The following is a 27,542-nucleotide window of genomic DNA, read 5'->3' as shown; positions in this document are numbered from 1 at the left end:
ATGGCTGGAGTCTGGTGTGTATAAGAGGGTCAAGAATCAGAACCAGCAGCTGGGCCGGCAGAGCTGTGTGTCTGGTGCCATGCTTGGGCTGTGGAGCTCACAGCGGCTGAGTCCACGGACCTTGGGGTGGGGGCTCTGTGTCTCTTGGGTGAGGCAGGTGGCCTGGCCCAAACCTTGACCCAGGTCTCCCTCGTGAGCACATGCATCCCTGCAGAAGCTTGAACACCAGCTCTCTGCCCCTTCCTGGGACCCAGGAGGAACTCTCAGCTCCCCTCGGTTTTCCTTGCCTTGGGCTGGGCAGTTCACATGTGCAGCCTGAGTGTGGCCCTCAGGAGGCCCTGCTCCCAGACCCGCCACACTGGACAAAGATGGGGGGACAGCCCTGAGCCCCTGTTCCCACCTGACCTGGTGGGTAGGCTCTATTAGAGACCCCGAGGCAATGTCAGGCTGGTGTGCCCCGGTTAGAGACATAGTCTGACAAGGTAGGTGCCTGGGCAGCGGCCTCAAGAGCCGCGCTGCCCCTGTCCCAGCCAGAATCTGCTCAACCCCACGTCCTCACCTCTGGCCGTGGTGGAGTCGGGGGGCAGGGGGAGAGGGGCTCCCTGGACGCTGCTGGGGATGGTGAGTAGTGGGTGGACGCCTGGGGGCACGGAGCTCCGTCCTGTCGCCTCCCCACCCTTCCCCCGCCCCCAAACCAGCCCAGTGCCTTCAGAACGCGTGTCGAGCAGGGACGCTCGGCCAGGAAGAGGCGTCCAGCATGCCCATCCCTGCTCCATCTGGCCCCCTTGTGGGGAGGTCCTGGGAAGAGCATTCCTGTGGGTCTATCCCACTGCCCCCTTCCAGGTCCTCGAATCAAGGTTCTGAGCACACACAGCTCCTGTGGAGTCAGGCGCGAACGGCTACGCTCTGGACATCTACCTTCCCCCCCACCCCCACCCCCAAGGAGGCCATCGTGGCCCAGACCTCCAGCCCCCTTCCAAGACCCATGTGCCCTGGGCCCCTCCTCACCGCACCCCCGCCCACCTCACCCCCTTGGGGGGGGGCAGGAGGAAACAGACTCGGGAGGCCACAGCGTGGAGTCTGTCATTTATAGGTCTCTGCCAGTCTCGTCCGTCCGTCCGTCCGTGTATGTGTATCTCTACTGAAGGGGTGAGGGGGACTTATGTAAAAATCCAAAATACAATCCTGACTGAGCACGCGCAGTGCTGGTCAGTCCCAGTGAGGCTGTGAAGCCTCAAGCAAGCCGTGGCACGCAGGGCTGGGGCCCTCACTGCCCACCGGGGCCCACACCTAGCCCCTCAGCCAGCCTTCCTCCTGGGGCCTCTAGGAGACAGTGGGGTCCTTGGCTTTGGGGGGCTCGGAGCCCGTCAGCAGGGAGATGGTGGGGTCATCTGTGTAGTCGTCCCCCTCCGAGAAGTAGGAGCCCTCCCCCAGCTCGAAGAGCACGGGCAGGTCGCTGCTTCCCACATCGACGGAGCCCGGGTCCACCAAGAACAGGGGTTGCGCCGTGTAGTGCACCAGCTGCTTCCCTGGGGGTGGGGGCTGGGTCAGGGCACCGGCAGGTGGGGACGCTGGGGCGGGGCAGGGCAGGGGCTCGGGGCTCGGCTCACCTGAGTCGGGGTTGCTGTTCTCTGCCTCAAGGGGCCTGGGCGGCTCCTGGGGAGAGAGGAGCTCCTGGATCTGCTGGGGCAGGAGGGGGCAGAGTGAGGGTTCCCCTCGCTGCCCCTCCCACCCCGACTCCCCCGCCAGCCCCGCCCCGCCCCGCCTACGCACGCTGGCCAGGCTGCTGTCAAGGTCGGGCAGGCTCATGTCGGGCACGGTCACCGAGGGGCTGAACAGCTGCAGGGAGGGGAGGGCAGTCAGGCTGTGCCCATGGGCTGGAAGCAGGGTGGGGGTGGGGAGGCACTCACATCCAGCAGGGCACTCGTGTCCACGCTGAAGCCGTGGCTTGTCAGCATGGTCTGCAGGTTGTCCAGGTTGGAGTCCATGGCGTCCAAGTGGTCACTGAGCTCAGTCCTAGCCAGAGTGGGTGGGGCAGGTCAAGTGGAGCTCTAGGCACCCCCAGCCAGATGCCTTCCTGCCAGCACGCACGTGCACCAGCCAGGGGGGCTGCCCTCAGCTAGAGCCCAGCCCGCTGGGGCCCCGTCGTGCACCCGGTGTGGGCCCAGGGGACGTGCGTGCCGGCCGGTCCTGTCACCGTGAGGCCCAGTAAGGCCTCTGGCAGCACTTGGGTCTGGGCCAAGATGGCAGGGGGGCCCAGGAGGGGTTTAGTGCTCAGGACGGGCTGGGGGCAGTTCTTCAGGCTTGACAAGGTCTTGCCTTCACGCTGGAAGACAGCAGGAATGGGGAGAGGGAACCGTGGGCAGGGTGTGGAGGGCTGGTCTCTGCCCTGGGTCTGGAGACAGTGGCCAAGAAGGTCCTGGGCCACCTGGTGGACCTGTGCCACTGGACGGGTGGCCTGGCCGGCTCTGGGAGGTGTCCACGGGGCCCCGCCCCGCCCTGAGGGGAAGCTGGTCAGCACAGCAGCCAGGACGCTGGCTGCACCGGTAGCAGTTGCCAGGCTGGGAAGCCCAGCGCTGTCCGTCAGTGACCTGGGGCACTGGCTTGGGCCCCAGAGCCTGGGGTGGGGGGGAGGGCTGCTCCCTGCTGCAGAGGGCCTGGGACGCCTGTTCACCAGGCAGGGCCAAGTGCTCATGGCCAGGCCAGGGTCTGGTCCGAGGCTGGGGAGGGGCCTGAGCTCTGGCGGAGCCCTCCTCCCTCCCCAGTGGGGACGGCGCTAACCCTGGCTGGACTCGGCCATGCAGAGAGGAGGGGCAGGGGAAGAGGCGGGCGACCCCAGACATCTGTGGAGCGCGAGCCAAACTGCAAGATACAAAGACAAGAGCCCCCCGATTGCAGGTGGGGGCCAGGTGGACTCCGTGCCCCCCGCCCTTGCTTGCCTGGCCTCTGGGGCAAGCCCTCTGCTGGGCAGCAGGACAGGGGCAGTGGCCAGAGTGGCTCAGAGAGGTGGGACAGGCCTGTGAGGCCACATGCCCTTGGCTCCTGAGGCAATGGGGGACGTGGGACAAGCAAGTTCTGAGCTCAGGGCCAGGTCTGCTGGCGTCTCCCCCAGCAACCCGTGTCCACAGCCTGACGACCCCCCGTTCCAGCCCCGCCAGGACGGTCCTGGCTAGAGACCTAGCTGTGCTTCCAGGGGCTGCAGTGCGGGTGACTGGGGTGGCACTCACTTGTCCAGGCAGGCTACGCTGAGGCACTTCTCAGGGGCCGAGGCAGGTGGGGGCGAGGGTGAGGGGTGGTGGCCCCCTGCATCCGTAAGGGGTGTGGCCGGGGTGGTGGGGGCAGGCTCGCTTTCCCGCAGGATGGAGTCAATGAGGGCGGTTGGGGACAGGGGTATCTCCACGACAGAGGACGGGTGTCCAGGACTGGCCTCCTCCACCCGGGGGCTCCGAGGAGGGCTGGGGGGCTCCTCCTTGACGCGTACCAGGGGGCTGCTGGAGAGGGGCCTGCACACACGGGGAACACACACCTCAGTAACCGCTTCTGTGGGCCCCCCCCCCCCTTCTCCCGACCGTTGGATGACGTGGCCCCCACCTCTCGTCTATGCTTCCTCCCGGGGAGGCCAAGGGACTGCTGGGGGCCAGTTCGGTGATGTCGGAGATGATGGGTCCGGAGCTGGCCACGGCATCTGGGGAGTAGAGGCTGGAGCTGCTGTAGGCCGGGGAGGGAGCCTGCCATCGAAGGGAGGTGACCTGTGTGGTAGGAGCTGCAGCCCTGCCGCACGGTCCGGGGCCAGCCCTGCCGCACCGCCTGGGGCCAGCCCTGCCGCACCGTGTGCTCACCGAGTAGGGGCCTGAGCCGTGGATGTGCTCCAGGGAGTACTGCCGGCCATACTTGGGCATGGAATGTGCCGAACTGCTGTCGTTCAGCATCAGGGGGCTGTGGGGGGAGAGGGGGGGTCAGGGCCCTCCCCCAGGCCTCGGCCGCCCAGGCCTCAGCCAACAGGAGACAGGGTGGCCCGGGGCCCTGGGCTGAGGGACAGGCACCCCCCACGCCTCACATTTTCCTCTTCACCCCCAGGATCCGGTTCGACTGCACCAGTGAGATGAGGAACTGGATGAGCTGTGGGCGGAAAGGCACAGTCAGCCCGGCCGAGGATGGGACCCAGCCGGCGCACAACCCCACCCCCCGCCGGGCCCACCGCGCACCTTGTTGACGACCTTCTGCTGCTGGGCGTGCTTCTGCCGCAGGCTGGCCACCTCCCGCCACAGGGCCTCGTTCTCGCTGGAACACACCGGGCACAGTCAGATGCCCCGTGCCCCCTCCCCTGCCCCGGGCAGGTGTAGGGTCTGGGGTCAGACCCAGGCCTCGCTGGCACCGAGGCCGCTCTGTGCTCTGCCTCGCCGCCAGGAAGGACATACAGACGCAGCAGGTGGGGCGCCAGTTGGGACGGGCTCCTAAGGAAGGGGCTGGGGGCCTTAGGCAGAACACAGGGCTGGGCATGCTGGGTATACCCCAGGGTCCTGGACACACTGAGGCGGCAGACCCTTGAGTGTCTGCCCTCCAACCCCGAGCCGTCTCCACCCCAACTGAACACGAGGAGAGGAGGGAAGGCCAGGGGTGCAGTGCAGCCCAGCTCTTCAGGGGGTCATCCTATGCCTCTGGGGGGCTCGGAGCCCCTCACCAGGCCTGGAAATGGCTCACAGGTGACTTCAGGGGGGTGGAAAGGGCCACCTGAGCACCATCTTCCCAACTGCGCAAGCTAGGGCTGTGATCACGCCATGGCCAGCCCTGTGAACGTCTCACTGACGTGGAATTGACCCCCTTGGCCTCACCCTGAGAGGTACCCATGTCCTGGGAGCCCAAGCTCACCTAGCCCCCATCTCCAGGGGTCATATAGTTAGTGGCTTCTGCCTGACCCCAATGTGAGGACAGCCAGAGCCCAGGAGCCCCTTCCATGACAATGGAGTCATGAGGCCCTACCCCAAGAGGATCTGAGGCCACATGAAGCTGAGCTGAGGATAGGTTCCTGAGGTCCCCAGGGCCCCCACGTGCATCGGAAAAGACCCAAGCCAGCCTTCTTGGGGGTCCTGGTTGAGGACAGGAGCACAGGGCTGGTTATATGGCCAAATGTGCCCCAGGGGTGGTGGGGACCCGCGGGAGAGCCGGCACCATGAGGGCCAGGAAGACCCTGCCACCCTGGCCTGCAGGGTGCACACGCGGGAGGCAGCGGGAGGAGCCCAGCTCTGCCCGTTGGGACAGGACGTGGGTCGGACCCTGTCTCCTGGGGAGTGAGCGCAAGTCCAAACCTAATTCTACATTTGGAGAGCAGAAGGCCTGGGTGCCTATGTCACAAACCATGGGAGGCGGGGCTGGTGGGAAGAGCCCCCGGGAGGCAGTGGCCGGCAACCAGGCCTGCCCTGCTCCTGCCTGCTCCTTCCTCAGGCTGCCTCCGCGGGAGCCCCTCATCCCTCCATCTCCCCGCCCAGGTGTCCCCGCAGCACTCGCTGCATAGAACCTACTGCTTCATGGCCAGGAGTTTGGAGTCCATGCTCTCCTGCTTCCCCTTCATGAGCTGCACGTCCGTCAGCAGCTTGGTGACGCTGTCCTGGCGAATCTTTATGTCCTCATTCTTCAGCGTGGATACCTGAGTTCCCGGGGGGAACAGTCACTGAGATGCCCCCCTCCCCGGGACACAGTGCCAAGGCCAAGGGGCTGGCGGTCTGGAGAGGGGCCTTCACTGTGGTGGCTGATGGGGGAACGGGCAAGGGGAGTCCAAGACACACAGGGAGGGGAGGGCCCATCAGGAAAGCCGCTGAGCTGCCCTCAGCAGTGGGTAGGCCCGGCAGGACAGTGAGTGGACGCTGCATCCCCACACAGCCTGGAGGAAGGTCTGAGGAGGCAGAGAGAGGGAGGCTGGCTACTCACACTGGTCACTTTCCTCTTGATGTTCTCAAGGAGCTGCTCCTGGCCACGCAGGAAGCACGGGTGCTGGAACTCAGTGTCGTCCCTCTCTGGCTTGACCAAGCCACCCTGCTCAATGTGGACCACCTTCCGGAAGCCGTCTGCATATGACGGGGTGGGGGCCACTCTGCCTCAGGGCTGGGGACCAGACCCCCAACGACAGCCCAGCCAATGCCCCGCTGAGGGACATCAGAGGGTCCCAGAGGAGAGCTCGGCCTGGAGCGGCTCTGGTCCCACCACTGCCGGCAGCCGCTGGGTGGTCTGGGTCTAAGGGAGACCCCACATCCCCAGATGACGAGCCCTCCCCACCACGTGGCTGTGTCCGGCTGGGGCTTCACCAACTCTTCCCTGAGGACTCTGGGTGCAGGCCTGCTGGACCCTGGCCGCCCAGCTACGAGAAGCTGTGGCTGCATCCTTCGCTGCGGCAGCACAGAGCCTCTGTGGAGGCGGCCCTCCATCCCTGCCCCGCACGCCAGGAGGGCTGGGTACTCACACATGTTGAGCTGCCGCACGAAGCTGGCCATGTTGTTGTGCTTGAAGTACTTGGGCAGCACCTCCTTGGCAAACTGGCCCTGGTCAAACACGTGGAAGCTGTTCCCGCTCTGCTGGGAGACACGCCGCTGAGTCACACGCTGCCCGCGAGGGAGACGCTGCCACCGAGAGGTGGGCGACCCCCATGCCTGCCCCCTTGGGGCGGGGGGGGGAACGCCCGTGACCATCAGCCAGATGGGCCTGGTCCCTCTGCCCCAGGCTTCCAGAGGTGCCCCAAACACACAGCATTCGACCCAGTTTTTAGGGATCTTGTTTTCAGCTTCACCACCAAACTTCCCCCAAGAGCAGCTAAGACCCCAGGGTGAGGCAGCCAAGAGAAGGGGAGCCTAACTTGAGTCCCTCTGGAGGGAACACACGGTTGTGTTCAGAACCGCAAGTCTGCTCCTCTGTGGGCATCTGAGACCCCCCCAGAGTCACCACAGTACTCTTCCTCCATCTCCTTTCTGACCTAAATCCAGGAGCTACCAGGAGGGTCAGGGTCCTGGAGCAGGGACACAGCGGTGAGGGGAGCTGGGGCGGGGGTGTGAGTTCACTAGAGACACCGGGCACGGCCTCCCCCATCAGCGAGGGCACTAGAGGTAAGGAGCGCGAGAAGCCAGAGAGGGTCCCCCAGGTGCCTGATGAGAGCTGGAGGCTGGCCAGGCCACGTGTGCGTGCACGTGAAAACAAGCTTGGATGGAGGCATGTGAGGGGTGGAGAAGGTGGAGGAAGGACCTCTGAAGACTCTCCTCCAAAGCAGCAGTAAGAAAACTGGCAAAAACGTTAAGAGTGCACTTTTCCAGAACTCTGAAAAATCAAAGGACTATAGCAACATAGGGGGCGTTTACTCAAGAACAATGGTTCACTGGCAGTAAGATCCGAGAGCATTGTGGGATTTTGACTTGCCCTACTCCCGCTTCCCTCCTGTAGCCATGAAAACCAGCAGCTGAAATCACAGAACCCCGGCACCCTGGCAGCCACTGGGTGACGATGGGGCTGGGGCTTCTTCAAGGCCCCACTCTCAGAGAATTCCTATTTTACTGGTCCGACAGCTCCCTAGGAGATTCCACTGGCAAAGCTGTCTTTGCTTGATTTGACCCAAAACTCTCCCCGTATAAAAAGCCTTTTCCCTGGGGGATGTTTGTTGATAACACCAAAAGAGAATTTTAAAACTTTGTGCTGTCTAAGGCACAGGATCACAGTTAAGGCAAAAAACAAGCTAACCAGAAAACTTGAAAGAGCTGGGCAGGGGCACCTGGGTGGCCCAGTTGTTAAGCGTCTGCCTTCGGCTCAGGTCGTGATCCCGGGGTCCTGGGATCGAGCCCCGCATCGGGCTCCCTGCTCCGCGGGAAGCCTGCTGCTCCCTCTCCCACTCCCCCTGCTTGTGTTCCCTCTCTCGCTGTGTCTGTCAAATAAATAAAATCTTAAAAAAGTAAAAAAATAGAATAAAATAAAAAGAGCGAGCTGGGGAATGAGATTTCGAGAGGGGTTTTGAAAAGCTCCAAAATATTCCTGGGAACCCAGAAGTCACATGCATGTGCAGGGCTCTGTGGAGAACCAGGACAAGACCTGAAAAGGCCCTAAGCTTGCACCTCTGGCTGCTTCAAGGCTCCGCATCAGCACCAAACAGAGGATGAAATAGAGGCACCAACTGCCCGGCTGAGCACTGAAGGCATACCCCGGTACATACACAGAGCCCCTGGCAAAAAATGGCGCAGTTATGGGTTCCAAGCATTAAAGGAAATTTCTGTCCCCTTCACTACCTGATTACAATGCTAACCAAGGAAAGACTTTGGTCACAAACAACAAAGACCATAAATTGTCCAGAATTAGTTCAGTAAAGTCGTGAGACAAATAAATACCAACAACTACAAGAAAGAGCAATTGCCCTGGGGAGGAGGGAGCTGATGTTCAGGACCTAACATATACCACATTATATTAACTGAAAATCCAATTTTCAATAAAAAAGAGACGTGCAAAGAAACAAGGCCTGGCCTATAAACTGGAAAAAAAGCAATCAGTTGAAACCATCCCTAAGGAAGCTTAGAAGTTGGGTTTATTATACGAAGCCTTTAAATCAGCTATTTCAAATATGTTCAAAGATCAAAATAAAACTGCATCTACAGAAATGTAGGAAAGCATGAACATATCTCATAAAACAACGAATATCAATAGAGATAAAAATCATAAAAGTGAACCAAATCAGAATTCTGGAGTTAGGGAGTATAATAACTCAGACATAAAACTCACTAGAGGGGCTTGAGAGCAGATCTGAGCACGGACAAGAAGGAATCAGCAAATATGAGGATAGGTCAATTGAGATTATCCAGTCTGAGGAACAGAAAGAGAAACAGTGAAGAAAAATGGACAGAGTCTCAGAGACTGTGGGTTACTACCAAACACCGGCTTATGCATAATGGGAGTCCCAGCAGGAGAGGGGAGAACAGAAGGAATAATGGCTAAAAACTCCCCAAATTTGATGAAAAACGTCCAGGAAGCTAAACAAACTCCAAGCAGGATAAACTCAAAGAGAGTCACATCTAGATACTTCATAATCAAACTGCAGGATGAAAAGACCCGGCGAGAATTTCGAAAGCAACAAGGGAGAACAGACTCATCATGTACAAGGGAGCCTTAATAAGATTAATAGCTGATTTCTCATCAGAAACCATGGAGGCCAGAAGGCAGTGGGATGACATTGAAAGGGGCTGAAAGAAAATGTCAACCAAGAATTCTATATCCAGCAAAACCACCCTTTGAAAATGAAGGAGCAATTTCCCCTTCTGGGATGTCAAGTGTGAGGAGATCTACTGAACCACTCCCAAGTGAAACAAATAAAGCTTATTTAAATCATTTAAAGTCTCTGGAAATTATCCTAAAAGCATACAACAAATGAGAACATTTATTTAAGAAAACCTACTGGGGCACCTGGGTAGCTCAGTCATTAAGCGTCTGCTTTCAGCTCAGGTCCTGGGATCGAGTCCCACATTGGGCTCCCTGCTCAGCGGGAAGCCTGCGTCTCCCTCTCCCACTCCCCCTGCTTGTGTTCCCTCTCTCATTGTGTCTCTCTCTGTCAAATAAGTAAATAAAATCTAAAAAAAAAAAAAGAAAAAGAAAACCTACTAAAACTATGTAGGAATAGTGAGCCTGTGGCATCTGAGCTGCAAGCGGCTCTCTCCCCACTCCAGTTCACTTTGATTGATGCTATACTCTGGGAGGGCATGGCCAGGAAGATGGGGGTCTCTTTCCCCTCTGTTTCCAATCAAGGCTTATGGTATCTCACTGAGAGGGGAAGGCCACCCAGCATTTCTCACCCTGTCTAGGTCAACAGGCTAAATTCCTGGTGATTGTAACCAAGAGGTTGGTCGGGGCGGGGGGGGCTTTGCCCCCATCCATATATTGCAGGCTGTACCCCAGGCATGGCAGGCTGAGCGTATTGAGCCCCTGACTGCCCTCCCTCCAGCTAGCATGTAGGATAGAGCATCCATGCTGAGACAGTCAAGCTGGGAAGACAAGAGGCCACTACTCTTCCCAGTGCCTGGAGTAGTGGCTCAGAGAGTTCCCCAGGAGAGAGGCAATCCAAAGGAAAGAGAGCTCTGAAGGTCTCCCCAAGCAAACTCACTTTATGTGAAACAAAGTGTAGAAAAGTTCAAGCTTAAGGCTGCTCTTGAGAGCAGTAGCACCTCTATGTTAAGAATAACAAGCTCGAGGGGCGCCTGGGTGACTCAATCGGTTACGTGTCTGCCTTTGGCTCAGGTCACGATCTCAGGATCCTGGGGTTGAGTCCTGCATCAGGTTCCCTGCTCGGTGGGAAGTCTGTTTCTCCCTCTGCCTGTGCTCCACCCCCCAACCCCCACTCATGCTCTCTTTCAAAAAAAAAAAAAAATCTTAAAAAAAAAAAGTGACAAGCTCAAGGGGCACCTGGATGACTCAGTTGGTTGAGCATCCGTCTGACTCTTGATTTTGGCTCAGATCATGATCATAGGGTCGTGGGATCGAGCCCCACATCCAGCTCCATTCTCAGCGGGGAGTCTGCTTGAGATTCCCCTCCCTCTGTCCCTCCCCAGCTTGCATGCACACGCTCCCTCCCTCTCTCAGATAAATAAATCTTAAAAAAAACAAAAAACAAAACCCCCCCCCAAAAAACAAAAAAACCCAGTAACAAGCTCAACCACAGCCAGCTTGTTCACACAGGAAAGAGACAGCTAAGAGCCGTCCCAGGTCAGAACAAACCTCAGACAGACCTTAAAGGCCGCCACTGCTTGAATGTAATTGGACAAGACTGTTCAATAATCTGTGCCCTGGGGCACTGTCAAAACCAATAGAAAAGTCAGGCAGTAATTATAGAGCCTACAGTCTAGGTGTAATACCCTATGAGGCCGTGAACTCACAGATTGTAAAGAGAGGAAACAGACCTCACTAACATAGCCCACAAGCCAGCAAAAATGAAAAACAAGCACAGGAGGAGCTGGGTGTGGTGGGCATCCAGAAGTACTGCATTGCCTAAAATGCACTTTTTCAACAAAATAAGACATGTAAAGAAATATCAAAGTATGACCCACGCACAAGGGAAAAGAGAAAAACAATCACAGAAACAGCCTGTCAGAGACAAGAGGTCAGATTTAACCAAGACTTCAAAGAACACGTTATAAGTATGTTTAGAGAATTAAAGGAAATCAGTCAAGGAAGATGAGGTGACAGTGCCTCACCAAAGGACAGTAACAGTAAAAAAAACCCCCAGTAATCACAAAGAAGAGTCAGACAAAAACTCCAAAGTTCAACGGTACAATAACCAAAACGAGAAATTTACTAGAAGGGCTCAACAGCAGATGTGAATTGGCAGAAGAAAGAATCAGCAAATTTGACAATGGACTGATAGAGATTACGAAAGCAGAAGAACAGAGAGAAAGCAGTAAAGAAAACATCAAAGGAGCCTCAAAAACATGTGGGACATCTTTAGCTGCACCAACATATATGTAAATGGAGTACCATAAAGAAAAAGGAATGGAACAAACATTCAAAGAAATAAGGCCTGAAAACTTCCCAAATTTGCTTTTTAAAAAAATCCATAAACATGGTATGCTGTTCCATTTACTTAGGTCAACTCTGCTTTCTTTCATGAGTGTTTTTATAGTTCTACAGTTTTGACATACAGATCCCTGCATGTTTTACCAGACTTCTCTTTAAGTACTCTTCCCCCCCCCAACCCCAAACAGCTGTAAATGATGTTTTAAAAAGTATCAATTTCCTATCTTTCATCAGAAATGTAATTGATTGGGCACCTGGGTGGCTCAGTTGATTGTCTGCCTTTGGCTCAGGTCGTGATCCCAGGGTCCTGGGATGGAGCCCCACATCACGCTCCCTGCTCAGTGGAGAGTCTGCTTCTCCCTCTACTCCCCCCCCCGCTTGTGCTCTCTCTCTCTCTCTCTCTAATAAATGAAATCTTAAAAGAAAAAAAAGGAAATGCAATTGATTGGGGAATCTGGGTGACTCAGTTGGTTAAGTGACTGGTTTGGGCTCAGGTCATGATCCCAGGGTCCTGGGATCAAGCCCCACATCAGGCTCTCTGCTCAGTGGTGAGTCTGCTTCTCCCTCTCCCTCTGCCCCTCCCCCTGCTCATGCTCTCTCTCTCTCTCTCAATAAAATCTTAAAAAAAAAAAGAAATGCAATTTATTTTTGTGTGTTGACCTTGTATCTAGTGACCTTGTAAAACTCGTTTAGTTCTGGATTATTTTTAAAAATTTTTAAAAGAATATTTATTTGACACAGAGAGAGAGCACAAGCAGTGGGAGCAGCAGAGGGAGAGGGAGAAGTAGGCTCCCTGCATGTGGGGCTTGATCCCAGGACCCTGGGATCATGACCTGAGCCGAGGGCAGATGCTTAACTGAGTCACCCATGCGCTTTTTTTTTTTAATTTTTAAAAATTAAAAAAAAATTTTTTCTGCAGCCAATTAAGCCGACTGTGCTCTCTGTCCACGGGGGCCCAGTGTGCCATGGCTGCAAACAGTAGCCTCCTTGGGAGTGTATGCAGCCTGTTGATTGTATGGGTTGCCCTAAGGGACCTTGGAGACAGTCCTTTCCAGTGGATATTGAGGTCTGACCTCATGCTATCTCCAATCTAGGCTGCACACAGGTATGCGGGGTGCCTTTGGAAAGCCCTGGGGCACAGTAGCCAGGGTCCACATTGGCCAAGTCATCATGTCCATCCGTACCAAGCTGCAGAACAAGGAACATGTGATTGAGGCCCTACACAGGGGCAAGTTCAAGTTCCCTGGCCGCCAGAAGATCCACATCTCCAAGAAGTGGGGCTTTACTAAGTTTAATGCGGATGAATTTGAAGACATGGTGGCTGAAAAGCGGCTTATCCCAGATGGATGTGGAGTCAAATACATCCCTAATCGTGGCCCCTTGGACAAATGGAGGGCTCTGCACTCATGAGAACCTCAGCACTGCCCCCTCCCTATTCATGCCCACCAATAAAACCTACTTCTTCTCTGTCAAAAAAATAAAAATTAAAATAAAAATTAAAAAAAATTTTTGAGAGTATGCATGTGCGAGCGGGGGGGGGCAGGGGCGGGTTAGGGTCAGGGACAGAGGGGAGGAGACTCTTAAGCAGTCTCCAAGCCCAGCCTGGAGCCCAACACACGGCTTAATCTCACAACCCTGAGATCATGACCTGAGACAAAATCAAGAGTTGGATACTTAACAAACTGAGCCATCCAGGCACCCCTAGTTTTGGGAGTATTTTTGTAGATTTCTTGGTACTTTCTATGTAGACAATCAAGCTATCTATGAATAAGGCCGGCTTTATTTCTTCCTCTCCAATATATATTCCTTTAATTTCTTTCTCTTGTCTTCAAGTACTGGACAGGCCTTCTGGTACAATGTTGACTAGAACTGGGGAAAACAGACACTGTGCCTTCCTTGTTCTGATCTTAGGGGAAAAGCATTCAGTCTCTCCTACCATTAAGCATGACGTTAGGTGTAGGTTTCTTTGTAGACCCTTTTGTATCAGGCTGAAAAAGTCCCCACTATTCCTAGTTTCCTGAGGATTTTTTTTTTTTACAAACATATTCTGTCAAATGCTTTTTCTGCAAATAATATGTTCATGTGGTTTTTCTTCTTTAGGTTGTTAACACAGTGAATTATACTGATTGATTTTAAAATCTTGAACCACCCTTGCATTTCTGGAATAAGTTCCATATGTTGTGACATTACTTTTTTAATATATATTGCTAGATTTGCTCATATTTTATTATGAAAGATACTGGTCTGTTTTCTCAGACTGTTTTTGTTTGACTTGTTTAGTTTTAAGTAATCTCTACACCCAATGAGGGGTGTACCAGGGCTGTTCTTTGTGACCACTAGCATTCAACAGATGTGATGATATTTGAGAATGGGTTACAAAAGCTACCTGGGGCTCTTGCTTTCTTGGATCCCTCGCTCTGAGAGAAGCAGGCTGACCTGCTGTAGGCAGCCCTAAGTAGAGGCTCACATGGTGAGGAATGAAAGTCTCTTGCCAAAAGCTACTTGCCACAAAACACTTGAGTGAACTTGGAGGCAGGTCTCTCTTCTTCAGTCATCTTGAAATGACTGCAACCTCAATGAGAGGGCTTGAATCAGAATCAGTCTGTGACTCTCAGAAACTGTGGGGTTTGTTGTTTTATCAGTTAAGTCTTGAGATATTTGGTTACACAGCAATAAGTAATACAAGCACTAAATATTTTGTGTGTGTTTTAAGGATTTATTTATTTATTTTAGTGGGGGGGGGGGAGAGGGAGAGCATCCCAAGCAGACTCCTTGCTAAGCGCAGAGCCCGACATGGGGCTCAATCTCATGACCCTGAGATCATGACCTGAACTGAGATCAAGAGTCAGATGCTCAACCAACTGAGCCACCCAGGAGCCTCTTTGTGTGTGTGTTTTTTTTGAAGCTATTGTAAATATTTCCATTTTCAACAGTTCATTCCTAGTGTGTAGAAATAGAATTGGTTTTTGTATACTAACCCTGAATCCTATGGCCTCACTAAACTCATTTATTAGTTCTAGTAACTTTTTTTTGGTAGATTCCTTGGGACTAAGTCAGTGACAATGTTTTCTATAAATGTGGACAGTTTGACATCTCACCTTCCAATTTTTCGGTCTTTTATTTACTTATTTGCTGTATCACTTGACCAGAGGATTACACAATTTGTTAAAGAGAAGTGCTAAAAGCAGACATCCTGACTTTCTTTTCCACTGTTGGGGAGAAGTACCTGCTTTGTCCCCATTAAGTACAATGCCAGTTGTAGGTTTTTGCAGGTGCTTTTTATGGGACTGAGGAACCGCCCTTACTAGTCTGCTGAGCTGTTATCATGAAGTGGATGTTACGTTTGTCAGTGTCTCTCCTTACTCCACTGAGATGGTCGTGTGGTTTTTCTTCTACGTCTGCTGACGTGGTGAGTTACACTGAGTTCTGAATGCTGACTAGACTCCCACCAATGGAACTCCCTTCTGGCCTCAAGCCTCAGAGTTGCTGAGGAGAAGTCAGCATTGTTCTACGTCCCTCTGTGCAATTCCCTTTCTTTTTCGGGCTGCTTTTAGGATTTTCTCTTCCTCACCTGTTTTTAGCGACCTGACGGTGATGTGCCCTGGTATATGCTTTTTGTGCTTATCCTCCTTGGAAAGTCTTTTTTTTTTTTTTCTGAAGATTTCATTTATTTATTTGACAGAGAGACACAGCGAGAGAGGGAACACAGGCAGGGCGAGTGGGAGAGGGAGAAGCAGGCTCCCCGCGGAGCAGGGAGCCCGATGTGGGGCTCGATCCCAGGACCCTGGGACCGTGACCTGAGCCGAAGGCAGACGCCTAATGATGGAGCCACCCAGGCGCCCCATCCTTGGAAAGTCTTATAAGTCTTGGATTTATGGGTTCACAGCTTTCCAAAAATTTGGATGGTTATGTCTAAGCATTCCCTCCCCCTTTATTCTTGAACTTCGCTTGTGTGTCAGGCTGTGTGATATCGTCTCCATGAGGCTCTGCTCACTAATTCCAGTCTGGTTTTCTCTGGACATCACTATGAATAGTTCCTATGGTTCCTCTAGTTCAGTGATCCTTTCTTCTGCAGTATCTAATCTGTTAATCCCCTGCAATAACTTATACAAATAAGCTTTGGATTTTACATTAACTTTAGGTTTACAGAAAAGTTGGGAAGATAGTACAGAGTTCTCATATACCCTGCACACTATGATTAACATTGTGTACTTGTTGCAATATACAGGTTTCCCCTGCTATCTGAAAGTAGAGTGTTCCCAGGAAATCTTTTGTAAGCCGAAATTCATAAAGCAAAGAATTACCGTTAATTAATATGGAAAAATCTAGAGTAGTCCCAGACCCCCAAAATAATCTTTCAGTTAGCTAAAACAGGAACTAATGTAGGTCTTTTTTAAAGCAAGATGGCATAACATGAACTTTCAAAAAAAGGGGCATGCCTGTTCCTTATTAACTAAAGTTCCTATTTTATTCAGATTTCCTTAGTTTTTATCTTCCGTCCTTTTGCCCCAGGACATCATCCAAGGGATTATGTTACGTTTAGGTGTTATGTCTCCTTACATTCCCCTTGGTTGGGGCAGTCTCTTAGACTTTCCTGGTTTCTCTTGACCTTGACAGTTTTGAGGAGTACTTGTCCGGTATTTTGTAGAATGTCACTCAGTTTGGATTTGTCCTGTGTCTTTTCCTCATGACTAGTTGAGGTTATGTAAGTTTTTGGAGGAAGGCCACAGAGGTTAAGTGCCCTTCTCATCGTGTCATGGCAAGGACGCACGCTATGAGGCCATGTCTGTCAGGTGTCCCCACGATAGTTGACCCCCCCCACTCTGTTGCTTCTTGGAATAAAGTCACTACGTGTAGCCCACATGTGCAGGTGAGGAGATACGTGATGCCTCCCTGAAGGCGGGATCTACACGGACAATGTGGAATTCTTCTGCATGAGAAACTTGTTCCATTGACATTTTATTCTCTGTCTTCCACTTCTCTGTCTTCATGGGTTTGCTTTACTTCTTTGAGCACTCGGAATATTTTTATAATTGTTTTAATGTCTTTGTTGGCTAGTTCCCATCACCCCTGGGAACACTGCTATGACTCTCCCCTTCTTTGTCATAGGACACACTTTCCTGCCAATTGGCTCACCTGTTAGTTTTGAAAGGGCCCTGGACACGAGGGTTTTTATGTTGTCTGGGTTTTGTGATCTTCCTCCGGAGAGTGTTTTGTGTGGATCAGCCTGATCCTTTTACGGCTTCTCTTTAAATTCAATTACATTGTGTTTGGAGCAGACTTTCTTAATTCAGTCCCACTTCCAAGCTGTAGCTCTTTTTTTTTTCTTTGCTGTAGCTCTTTTAGTCTCTGCTGAATGCTCTGCATGTTCAATGTGGTTCCTCCGAATTGGCTGGGAGAACTCAGGTAATTCACGGCCCTGTGTGAGCTCTCCTCAGTAGCTGTTCCTTTTCTAGAAGGTTCTCAGGCTGGCCTCATAGGTCTCATCCTATGGGCAGGTGGAACCAGTACTCTGTTGAAGACCCAAAGGGGCTCATGTGCAGACTCCTGGAGCTCCTTCCTGGTACACTTCCTTCCCTGGTACCATACCTTGCAAACTCTAGCTGCCTTAGCTTTTCCTTGGGTATAATTAAAGCCTGTGATTAGAAATATGGAAGCAGCAGGGAGAAGTGAGTGCCCAGCTGCTGGCTGGTGAGCAATGCCCTAATCCTGAGATGTACTTCTGTTTCCTTCTCTCCTCCCTTCCTTTTCTTTCTTTCTCTCTTTCTTTTTAAAGTGAGCTCTACACCCAGCATGGGGCTCGAACTTATAGCTTCGAGACCAAGAGTTGCACTCTCTACCCACTGAGCCAGCCAGGTGCCCTGAGATGCACTTCTTAGTAACTGCCAAGTCTGACTGTAAATTTGGAGCCTTTGGCCTTGTTTTTGATGGCACTGGGAATAATCTAAAATGAATCCAAGGGCGCCTGGGTGGCTCAGATGGTTAAGCGTCTGCCTTCAGCTCAGGTCACGATCCCAGGGTCCTAGGATCGAGTCCCGCATCAGGCTCCCTGCTCCTTGGGAGCCTGCTTCTCCCTCTACCTCTCTCTCTCTTTCTCTGTCTCTCATGAATAAATAAATAAAATTTTTAAAAAAATAAAAATAAAAATAAAAATAAAATAAAATAAAATGAATCCAAAATTCTGCAGGCATGTATGCTTTTATAGAGAGGGTCTCTGTCTTTGAGCATTTTCTCAAAGGCTCCATGACCCCAAAGGGTTAATAACCACCATATTCCATGAGGGGGACCACCTGCACTATCTACCCAGAACACTTCAGTCCCCCAAATGTCAATCCGAAGACTAGTCTGGCATGATGTGCTCTGGTCTCCTGCCTGGCTGGCCAACCCTCTCTGGGGTCCAGGGACACGGGCATTTGGAGCGGTAGGTGTGTGGCCACAGAAGCAGAGAAACTCAGGCTGCAGAGGGAGGTGACAGGACGTGGGAGGCCGGTCCCGAAATGGAGGGTCACTTAGGGTCCTCCCCCACCCTAGTTTTGTCCTTATCTGAGTGTGAGACCATTGGCACCGTCATGTCCTGTTCTTCTTTCTGCTTGAGTTAGCTTACGTCAGTGCCTGCAACACAAGCACCAACACAATCCTCCTCACCCCTGGCCATCTCCAGGCCAGGGAACACGTGCAGGCCGGTGACTCTGCTCACTCTGGCTTTCCGGCTCAAGAACGGAGGGGTCTGTGGTGACAGCTGCTGTCCTGCCAGGACTGGGAAGCATTTGAGGGCTGGCCGTCCTCCTTTCATGGCCTGTGAAGACAGCGCCCCCACCGTCCCGAGGGGGAGGGCACCTTGAAGCCAGAGCTGCAGGCTCCAGGGCCTATGGAGTGAGGACTCTGGCCTAGCCCCCACATCATACCCGATGGGCGCTCTTTGCATATTCCAGAGTGGGTCTATCCCACTGCCCCCTTCCAGGTCCTCGAATCAAGGTTCTGAGCACACACAGGTCCTGTGGAGTCAGGCGCGTACGGCTACGCTCTGGACATCTACCTTCCCCCCCACCCCCACCCCCACCCCCAAGGAGGCCATCATGGCCCAGACCTCCAGCCCCCTTCCAAGACCCATGTGCCCTGGGCCCCTCCTCACCGCACCCCCGCCCACCTCACCCCCTTGGGGGGGGGGCAGGAGGAAACAGACTCGGGAGGCCACAGCGTGGAGTCTGTCATTTATAGGTCTCTGCCAGTCTCGTCTGTCCGTCCGTCTGTGTATGTGTATCTCTACTGAAGGGGTGAGGGGGACTTATGTAAAAATCCAAAATACAATCCTGACTGAGCACGCGCAGTGCTGGTCAGTCCCAGTATGGCCAGGGTCTAACTAAGAAAACCAGTGAGGGTAGGCCCAGCGTCTTGACCCTGTGGGCATGGGTGGGGGGTCTCCTGCTGCCACCAGGAAATACGGAGTACCTGGCAAAGGCGGTCAGGGAGCAACAGCTGGTCTTCGTCAGAAAGATGCTGGATTCGGGTCTGGTTTAACCAATCTCCAGCTTGTTTTGCTAAGTTTCCTGATGTTTTTGAGACTCAGTTTTCTCTTCTATTCTTTTAGAGATTTTTATTCATCCATTCATGAGAGACAGAGAGAGAGAGAGAGAGAGGCAGAGGGAGAAACAAGGAGCCCGACGTGGGACTCGATCCCAGGACTCTGGGATCATGACCAGAGTTGAAGGCAGACGCTTCACTGACTGAGCCACCCAGGCGCCCAAGACTCAGTTTTCTTATCTACAAAATGGCCAACTGCCCGCTCCTTGCATGGCTGTGGATGGAGGAGAACTGATACTCTTGTGCAGGTGAGGTCTGAGGAAGCACAGCTGGGCTGCCATGTGGCGGCTGCAGCTGTCTACATCAAGGAGGCCCTGCAGCATGCCGCCCAGCCTGCCGCTGGGAGCAGTAACCTGCGGTGCTCCTTCAGCATTTTGGCTCAACTGACAGATCCCTAAGGGCAGGATCCAGAGGGCCTGCTGGGTCCTGGCAGCTGTCTCAGAACGAGCTCAGCAGGCTTGGGGGGGTGCCTCACCTGGCTCTCAGTGTCAGGGGAGGAGGAGTGTCCCTGCCTGTCAAGGGAGCCCTGGAAATGGTCCACAGCCAGCTCTGAGTGTACAGGTGCGACCAGGGCAATTCAAGTGGTCTCACGGGGAGCTGGTGACCTAACTGCAGGAAGTGCTGTGCCCCCAACTCTCTACCCTGAGACCCAGCCCCTCCAGAGTGACCCTCTGACAACTGGCCACCTGGGACGGGCCCTGGCCTTGGTGACCTCCAGTTCCTAGGTGTCTGCTCCACACAGTCCTATTAGGTTCATTCCTGCTCCCAAAGAAAAGAGAACTGCACTGATCAGGCTGGGACTAGGGTGGGGCCAGAGAGGCGCCAAAGGCCAAAATTTAAGGAGCCCCCTCCAGCCCCCCGGCCTCCAAGTGGCCCTAAAAATAAGTGCCTCCTTAAACTGTGCCATCAGGCACCTCCCAGCCTCACCTGGCCCTGATCCCTAGGCCAGACAGGCCTGATTCACGGACAGTCCCAGTGGGCGTGGGAGGCACGGGGGAGCTGCGGCACACCCTCAGGCTGTGCTCATGGCAGCCAAGTTCCCTCTCTGCAGCAGCAGGAGCTGTAGGGTCCTGCAGGACCTGTTTGGGGGGCAGCTGCTTCTCTAAAGACCCTTGCTTATCCCGCTGAGATGCCATGCCTAGTGCATCTTTACCTGTATGAGGATTTGAGGGTGAGTAAGCCAACGTAATCCTCTGGGGCAGTGACCTGTGGTCTGTCCCTCAGGCTGGGCAGAGGAAGCTCAACGCTGTCCAGACCTGGTCCCACTGGCCAGAGGGCTTCTGGGACTGGACCCCTTCCCTCACCTTATTCAGCCTGGAGAGTCAGCCACCATACCTCTGACTGCCCCTTGTCCCCTAGGTCAAATGTGGTGAGTTTCTCTTGGTAGAACTGTGAGAAAACTTCCAACACAAAGGGGGAGACACCAAAAGCAAGGACATCAGAGCTTTCCAAGGCCTCTGAGAGCCAGACTCTGGGCCACAAGTCTGCAGAAGACCCTGTGTGGACTTTTTGTGGTAGAGGCCACAGGTACAGGACCATCTCCTGCCCCCGAGCCAGGCAGTTCCCTGCCCAGTTCCCCTGCCCAGCCTGGAAAGGGCTTCCTTCCACTACTGAGTTACTGTTTGGTTTCTGTATTCATTGTCAGTGCCAGCCCCTACCACTATGATCTGCTTGACCTGCATATAGACCAGGAAGGATCAAATTCTCATGCTCCAGCCGGTTCCCCAACCCCCTTTCCCCTGACCTGATTCCCATCCCCCCAATACCAAGAGGATTCATGAGCAGCCACTATAAGTGAATGCTGTCACAGGCCTGATCATTCCTGTTCAAATGCCTTGCCTAGAACATAGAACACAGGCTGTGGGTCCTGGAGAGTAAGCTGGTAACACTTCACCCACATGCCTCACAATCTTTAAGCAGAAAAAGCAAGCAGATTAAGGGGCACCCTAGCAGGTGGGATGGATCACCCTAGCAGGATTAGGCTTGGAATATTTCCCAGGGCATCTCTGATGCCCACCCCACCCCCCCAATCTGGGTTAAGAGTGTTTCCTGGAAGTTAGGGGAAGGAAAAAGAGGAAGAAGGAAGATAAAGGAAGACAGAAATGTGGGGTCACTTTCTTTGGTTAGAAAAATTCGAGGTCTGGAAAGAGGGGATGGCGGTAACATGGCAGCTTGTGGGAAAGCATGTTTCTCCTTTTCAGGGCCCTTGCCTGTCATCAGAGAAAACGGGTAGTGCACTGAGGAATGGAGTGCCCACACATGCAAGTCACTGAAACCAACACAAAGTGTCTCCAATAAGAATGCCGCGTGATACCTAGTCTCTTTATTCCCAGTCTTCAGGCAGAGCAGCGCTTGAGCAAACGGACAACCCAAGACTTAGCTTCAACCTAAACATTTCTTCATTCCTAACGGCTTAAGAGCACGAAAGGAAGTGCTGAGACAAGTCTGAGAAACCCAGCGTTTTGGCCCTCAAGAGGTCAAGCAGATTTGGAGGCACCCACAGGCTCTGGACCAGGGTGGCCTTTCTTCAGGTCACCCATTTGCCAGCCCTGGGGTATGGCTCTGGCCTTCCCCAGACACGACATCACAGGATGGGAACAGCAGATTCCGATCTTCAACTCCCGACACACTCTCTGATTTACCCCTGCAAAACCGGAGCTGTCCGGTCTTGCAGGGTGAAACCTTGCAAACAAGCCTGCTGCCAGGCAACAGAAGACAGGGACTTGAATAAAGACGCCCTGTGAGGAATGAAAAACAAAGCTGTTCTAGGGAAACCCAGCTCCAGTATCTCTGGGCATGGGTTCGAGATCAACTTGAACTTTATGACGTTTTACTTTCTGTTTTCGTTCCTTTCCCCTTTGCACTAGAGCAACGCCCTCCGATTCACGCGCCACGTCCTAATTTTCTACGAATAGCTGCCGACCACACCACCCTGGTAACTCATTCGATAAAATACGGAGGGTCACCTGGGCACAATGATCGCCACCGGGCCTGGGTACTTCCGCGATTGTCCAACAGTTAGCGAAAGATCAAAGGAGAGGCCCTTCCTCCCCAACCTGCGGACACTTGGCGTGGCAGGCGCCGACAAGAGCGAGCCCCGCACGCTTTTCCTGCGAACCCTGACCCTGAGCTCCCGCCTCCCCGCATCCCGCCCCTCACGGGACTGGCCCCGGCCCCTCACCGGGCTCCAGCAGATAAGAGCGTCGGTGTCCGGGTCGCTAACGAGGGTCCACAGCTTGGTCAGGAAGGCCGGGACGTTGCTGGGCCCCGCCGCGCCGGGGCCCACGGGCAGATCCATGCCGGGCTGGGCGGGGAGAGGCGGAGGTGACGACCGCGAAATGGGGCCTCGGGCCGAGCTAGCGCTGCCGACGCGCCTGCCGCCGGGGCAGCACCACCGCCACTGCCGGCTGCGCACACACGGCCCCGCGGCCTAGCATGGCCGCAGCCATCTTGCGACGGGCGCGCTCCCGCCGGCGCCACCCGCCCGCGTCGCCCCGGCGCGCGTACGCCCGCCCCGCCCCGCCCCGCCCCGCCCCCTCTCGCTCTTCTGTCGCCGCGCGCTTGCGCGTGCTGGACCCGCCCCACCAATCGGGCCGGGAAGGGCGGGACGGGCCGCGCCCCCTGACCCCGCAGGCCCCGCCCCGTTCCCACGCGGCCTGCGCTGCCGGAAGTGGCGGCGCGGTCGGGACCTGCCGGGTAGCATGGCGGGCGCGCGGGGCGCGGGGCGTGCAGCGGCGACGGGGGCGCGGCCCGGGAAGCGGCCGCGGGGGCCGGAGCCGGAGCCGGAGCCGGAGCCGGAGGAGGTGACAGGGGGAGCGGGTCCGAGCGGCGGGGTCGGGCGGCGGGGCCCGGGGCCGCACGTGGTGGCTCGTCGGCCCACCGCGAGGCCACCCGGCGCGCGGCGGGCCTGGGAATGTGGGGAAGAAGGGGTCGTCTGTCCTGTGCGGCCTTGGGAGGGAGCACCCCTTGCGCAGGGGGCGGCTGGAGGGGGAGGCGGAGTAGGGAGAGAAGGGCGGGAGAGGTGGCATCCTGTGCGGCAGCCCCGAAGCCCCTTGGATTGTGCATCTTACCCCCGCACAGATCTGCGCTCGCGCCCCCAGTGAGTACGTATTTACGCGCTGCTGGCACGTCAGGCATATTCTAAAAATGAACGAAGATAGGAGATTGAAAGAACCCAGGGCTTACCGCCTTGGACGTGTTGTTAAGTGGACGCACGGCCACGCCGGCTGTGGGTGTCAGTACGTCTGGCTGTAGAAAGTCCTGGCAGCACGTGCGGCTCAGCCCTTCTCCGCGGACTCTCCTCGATGCTGTTCGCCTGCGGGCCCGCAGCTCTACACAAGGTGCAGGCTGCCCAGTTAGGTGAGAGAGTTGTAAACTGTTGAAAAACAGTGAAATTCAGGATTCTGTACTCAGAAGTTTCCTAGAAGTCTGCAATTTCTTGTTCGTTTTTAAAAGGCAGTGACGGGGTTCACGCACTGTGCATTGTGTCCTGTAGAGTTAGGGGTGAGATGGTATCTGGTAAGCAGGGCTCTGCTCAGAATAACCTGGGGCCCTTCCCGAGGAGGGGATGAGTGGGCATATACTTGTTTTTAAGTCAGATTCGTATCATTTTTGTCACTGTTCAGCCCACCTTTTTACAATTTACTGATCAACCGTTGGTCTCAGTCTAGTTGGATACGGAGGCTTCTCTTTCAGAGAGAAAAGCCCCTCCATCGTCCTGTTCCCCTGCTGGCCCCAGCTTCTGCCCGGTGCCCTCATAGCTCTGGAGTTTGCCCGCGTGGGATGCGGAGGATGGAGAACCTGGGTTGGAAATTTGATGGGAACTGAACTCTAAGAGAGAGATGTTGTCCTTGAACAGCCCTTCCCTTGTGAGATGCAAGAAATTCAGTGTCCCTTCCAAGGGCAGGTGGCCGTGCTGTCAGTGGAGGTGGACAGTGAGGAAGGTTCCACCCGGGTTGGGTGGTGGTTTTGGTGGAGGTAGAGGCTTGTGACCTGAGGGCTTTGGCCTTGGAGGCTGGCCACACAGGGCCATGGGTCATCAGGGTGGCCTGGGGGTGTGGCCATCATCAACACTGTGCTCCTTGCAGCTCTCTCTCGCCGGTGCTCCTGCTCCCGGCCTCCAGGACGGCAGTGACTCTGGCCTGTCTGAAAGTGAGGAGAGTGTGTTCTCAGGTCTGGAAGATTCCGGCAGCGACAGGAGTGAGGATGACCCAGCCGAGAGCGAGGATGGGGTCAACAGTGATGAGGGCCACAGCGGAATGGAGAAGACCACTGGGCAGCAGGTGCAGGTGGGTGAGCGAGGAGCCTGCCAGTAGGCTCTCCTCTCTAGATGAAGATGGCCTGGAAAGAAAGTGACCGCCAGGTCTTAGGCTCTCTGGGGGGCTGTTCCCGCACTGCTTTCTCCCAAGTTTCCTTGGGAACCCCAAGGCCCACATCCCTCCTCTGATGCACCTGTGGGCACATTTGGGGCCAAATGGAACACTTGGTTAGAGCTGGAGTGCTCTGAGCTCTTGGGGGTTGTTTTTCAACCACAGTGATGTGCTCTGTTCTCAGGAACTCCAAAAATCCACATGCCTGGGCCTCTTCAGGTGATTCTGATGTCACCTCTCCATGAAACTCAGCCCACTTGCAGTTGTAGGCTGGGTTTCCTGGGGGCAAAGCCTGAGGTGGGGATTCATGTGCAAGGGACTGCCTGGTGGGGAGCTCACAGGACACACAGGAGGGAGCCACCCGAACACCTGAGCCTGATCCCAGGGAGCCTGGCTGGCTGAGGCTTTGGCCTTGTACCTGTCCCTGTGATAATGGGGAAGGGTGCACTTCCCCCTTGTCTCAAGTGAGAAAAATGAGAGAAAAGCTTAATTTAACTAAAATACAGTATTTGCTCTTTGGAACGTTTTATTTATTTATTTATTAAAAGATTTTATTTATTTGACAGAGAGAGGGAGAGAGACAGCGAGAGAGGGAACACAAGCAGGAGGAGCGGGAGAGGGAGAAGCAGGCTTCCCGCCGGGCAGGGAGCCCGATGGGGGGCTCGATCCCAGGACCCTGGGACCATGACCTGAGCCGAAGGCAGACGCTTAACCACCTGAGCCACCCAGGAACCCACCCCTGGAATGTTTTAGAAAGTAGTTCATAACTATTTGTATTTCCAATGGGTCTGGTGTTCTGAAGGTTATGACCTTAAATCATACAGAAATCTAGTCCCATAATAGAAACCAAAAAGCCATGCTTGTTTGATCTGTTTCCTAGGAAGAAAGGATTTAAAGTCAGATTTAAACCTTTTTTTTCTTTTTTTAAAGATTATTTATTTGAGAAAGAGCAGGGAGGAGGAGCAGAGGGAGAAGCAGACTCCCTGCTGAGCAGGGAGCCCTATGCAGGACTTGATCCCAGGACCCTGGGACCACGACCGGAGCTGAAGGCAGACGCTTAACTGACTGAGCCACCCAGGCGCCCAGATTCAAACCTTCTCCCCATTCAAGCTTTAGTCATAATGCCGGTGTGCATAGAGAGATGATGTGTGAACTGTATTGACTGTGGTTTGTAGGATGATGGTCAACTCAACTGTTTTTCCTCCTTTTTTTAAACTTTTTAAAGTTATACAAAGGTATACAAACTATACCTTGTATAGTTTGTTTCAACCTATAGTTTGTGTCAACCTTCAGGTGACATCAGAATCACCTGAAGAGGCCCAGGCATGTGGATTTTTGGAGTTCCTGAGAACAGACTATACCTTGTTTCCTCTCTCGCTGTCTCTCTCCCTCTCTCTGTCAAATAAATAAAATCTTTTAATAAATAAATAAGTAAATAAAACGTTCCAAAGAGCAAATACTGCATTTTAGTTAAATTAAGCTTTTCCCTCATTTTCCTCACTTAAGACAAGGGGGAAGTGCACCCTTCCCCACTATCACGGGGACAGGTACAAGGCCAAAGGCATACAAACTATACCTTCCTTGACAAAAATTAAATTTTTCATCAACACTACTCAGTAAAGAGTGGAAGTTCTTCCTCAAGACCAATGCTCCAATTGGTGACCACTACTAATAATCATCTTTCCACGTCATTTTTTCCTTTTGCAATTAAGGATCCACACATTTACTTATTTATTTATTTTTAAGTAGGCTCCACGAGACGCCTGGGGGGCCCAGTCGGTGAAGCATCTGCCTTCAGCTCAGGTCATGGTCCCAGGGTCCTGGGATCGACTCCCGCATCGGGCTCCCTGCTCAGCGGGAAGCCTGCTTCTCCCTCTCCCACTCCCCCTGCTTGTGCTCGCTTGCTCTCTCTGACCAATAAATAAAATCTTTAAAATAAATAAATAAATTAAAATAAAATAAATAAACTAGGCTCCACGCCCAGCATGGAGCCCGAGGCAGAGCTTAAACTCATGACTGTGAGATCAAGACTTGAACCAAGATCAAGAGTCACTTAACAACTGAGCCACCCAGGCGCCTCTGATTTTTTTAATTTTAAAAAGGGGGTTTTATTCTTTTTTATAAATAAAATTTTTAAAATAATTTTTAAATTAATTTTTTATAGAGTGTGAGCGTGTATGTGCCCGTGAGTATGTATGTGCACATGAGCGGGAGGGGCAGAGAGAGACTCAAGCAGTTTCCCTTCTGAGTGTGGAGCCCCATAAGGGGCTTGATCCCATGACCCTGAGATCATGGCCTGAGCCGAATTCAGGAGCTGGATGCTCAACCGAGTCACCTAGGTGCCCCTAAAAATAATTTTTAAAAATTAAATCACTTTTGGGGCACCTGGCTGACTCGGTAGGTAAAGCACGTGACTCTTGATCTCTGGGTCATGAGTTCAAGCCCTGTGTTGGGCATGGAGCCTACTTAAAAAAAAGTTTAATAACTTTTTAAATGAAAATTTTCTATTTGTGGTGCCTGGGTGTCTCTGTCGGTTAAGCTCCGGCTCTTCATTTTGGCTCAGGTCCTGATCTCAGGGTCATGGGGACAAGCCCTGTGCTGGGCGTGGAGCCTGCTTAAGAGTCTCTCCCTCTCCCTCTGCCCCTCCGCCACTTAAAAAAAAGTTTTTTTTTTTTTTAAGATTTAATTTATTTATTTGACAGAGAGAGACACAGCGAGAGAGGGAACACAAGCAGGGGGATCGGGAGAGGGAGAAGCAGGCTTCCCGCGGAGCAGGGAGCCCGATGCGATGCGGGGCTCGATCCCAGGACCCCGGGATCATGACCTGAGCCGAAGGCAGACGCTTAACGACTGAGCCACCCAGGCGCCCCCTTTAAAAAATTTCTACTTAAATTTTGTAAACTAGGTAAAGAGTGCAAGTATTTCAAGCGCTGGCGCGCGGAGTCTGGTGGGAGGGGCACTCGTTGTGGGCGTGGCCACGCTCCCTCCCTCTGAGCGGCTGCGCAGGCGCTCCTCGCCTGGGCTGCTCCTCGCCTGGGCTGCTCCTCGCCTGGGCTGCTCCTCGCCTGGGCT

At 53.8% G+C, this 27,542-nt stretch overlaps 2 protein-coding genes and 1 non-coding gene across 13 annotated transcripts in view; 2 read left to right on the top strand and 1 right to left on the bottom strand.

Moving 5' to 3' along the window:
- Positions 1–1,074: 1,074 nt before the first annotated feature.
- Positions 1,075–22,593, bottom strand: HSF1 (heat shock transcription factor 1). Of its 9 annotated transcripts, none has more exons than XM_025871335.2 (14): positions 22,283–22,593; positions 6,455–6,566; positions 5,926–6,062; positions 5,520–5,644; positions 4,206–4,281; positions 4,058–4,119; positions 3,840–3,936; positions 3,592–3,728; positions 3,228–3,503; positions 2,782–2,862; positions 1,911–2,016; positions 1,774–1,839; positions 1,611–1,683; positions 1,075–1,529 (listed from the first exon to the last, which is right to left on the bottom strand). In XM_025871335.2, the coding sequence occupies exons 1-14, from the start codon at positions 22,397–22,399 to the stop codon at positions 1,324–1,326; spliced, it is 1,671 nt and encodes a 556-aa protein (XP_025727120.2). In that variant the 5' UTR covers positions 22,400–22,593; the 3' UTR covers positions 1,075–1,323. The 9 variants fall into 9 exon arrangements, with proteins under 9 accessions (XP_025727120.2, XP_025727121.2, XP_025727122.2 ...); XM_025871336.2 differs by having other exon boundaries at positions 6,455–6,563; positions 22,283–22,592; XM_025871337.2 differs by having other exon boundaries at positions 1,611–1,680; positions 6,455–6,563; positions 22,283–22,592.
- Positions 12,434–12,567, top strand: LOC112823741 (small nucleolar RNA SNORA70). Its single transcript, XR_003208115.1, has one exon. It is a non-coding gene; the product is annotated as a small nucleolar RNA SNORA70 (small nucleolar RNA).
- A 175-nt stretch (positions 22,594–22,768) lies between the features above and the next one.
- BOP1 (BOP1 ribosomal biogenesis factor) overlaps positions 22,769–27,542 on the top strand; it is a 26,733-nt gene continuing 21,959 nt past the window's right edge. For 2 of the 3 annotated variants that reach the window (XM_073893393.1, XM_025871330.2), the window contains exons 1-2: positions 22,769–22,904; positions 24,189–24,389. In XM_073893393.1, the coding sequence (XP_073749494.1) occupies positions 22,803–22,904; positions 24,189–24,389 (303 nt within the window). In that variant the 5' untranslated portion in view covers positions 22,769–22,802. The remainder of the gene's footprint in view (positions 22,905–24,188; positions 24,390–27,542) is intronic. The other variant, XM_073893394.1, reaches the window with a different exon arrangement.

Source organism: Callorhinus ursinus, unplaced genomic scaffold (assembly GCF_003265705.2).
Source record: "Callorhinus ursinus isolate GAN/ISIS: 27379988/994484 unplaced genomic scaffold, GSC_fseal_2.0 scaffold5, whole genome shotgun sequence".
NCBI lineage: Eukaryota > Metazoa > Chordata > Mammalia > Carnivora > Otariidae > Callorhinus > Callorhinus ursinus.
Note: the sequence above shows the minus strand (reverse complement) of the source record. Positions and strands in the feature narration are given on the sequence as shown.

What these genes read in the sequence shown, in the direction of transcription:
- HSF1 (XM_025871335.2), bottom strand. Translation starts at nt 22,399, where the DNA reads ATGGATCTGCCCGTGGGCCCCGGCGCGGCGGGGCCCAGCAACGTCCCG. An exon ending in CTCTTATCTGCTGGAGCCCG is followed by an intron (nt 6,567 to 22,282) that starts GTGAGGGGCCGG and finishes CGTGTCTCCCAG; the next exon opens with CAGAGCGGGAACAGCTTCCA. An exon ending in TTGACAGCAGCCTGGCCAGC is followed by an intron (nt 1,684 to 1,773) that starts GTGCGTAGGCGG and finishes CTCCTGCCCCAG; the next exon opens with CAGATCCAGGAGCTCCTCTC.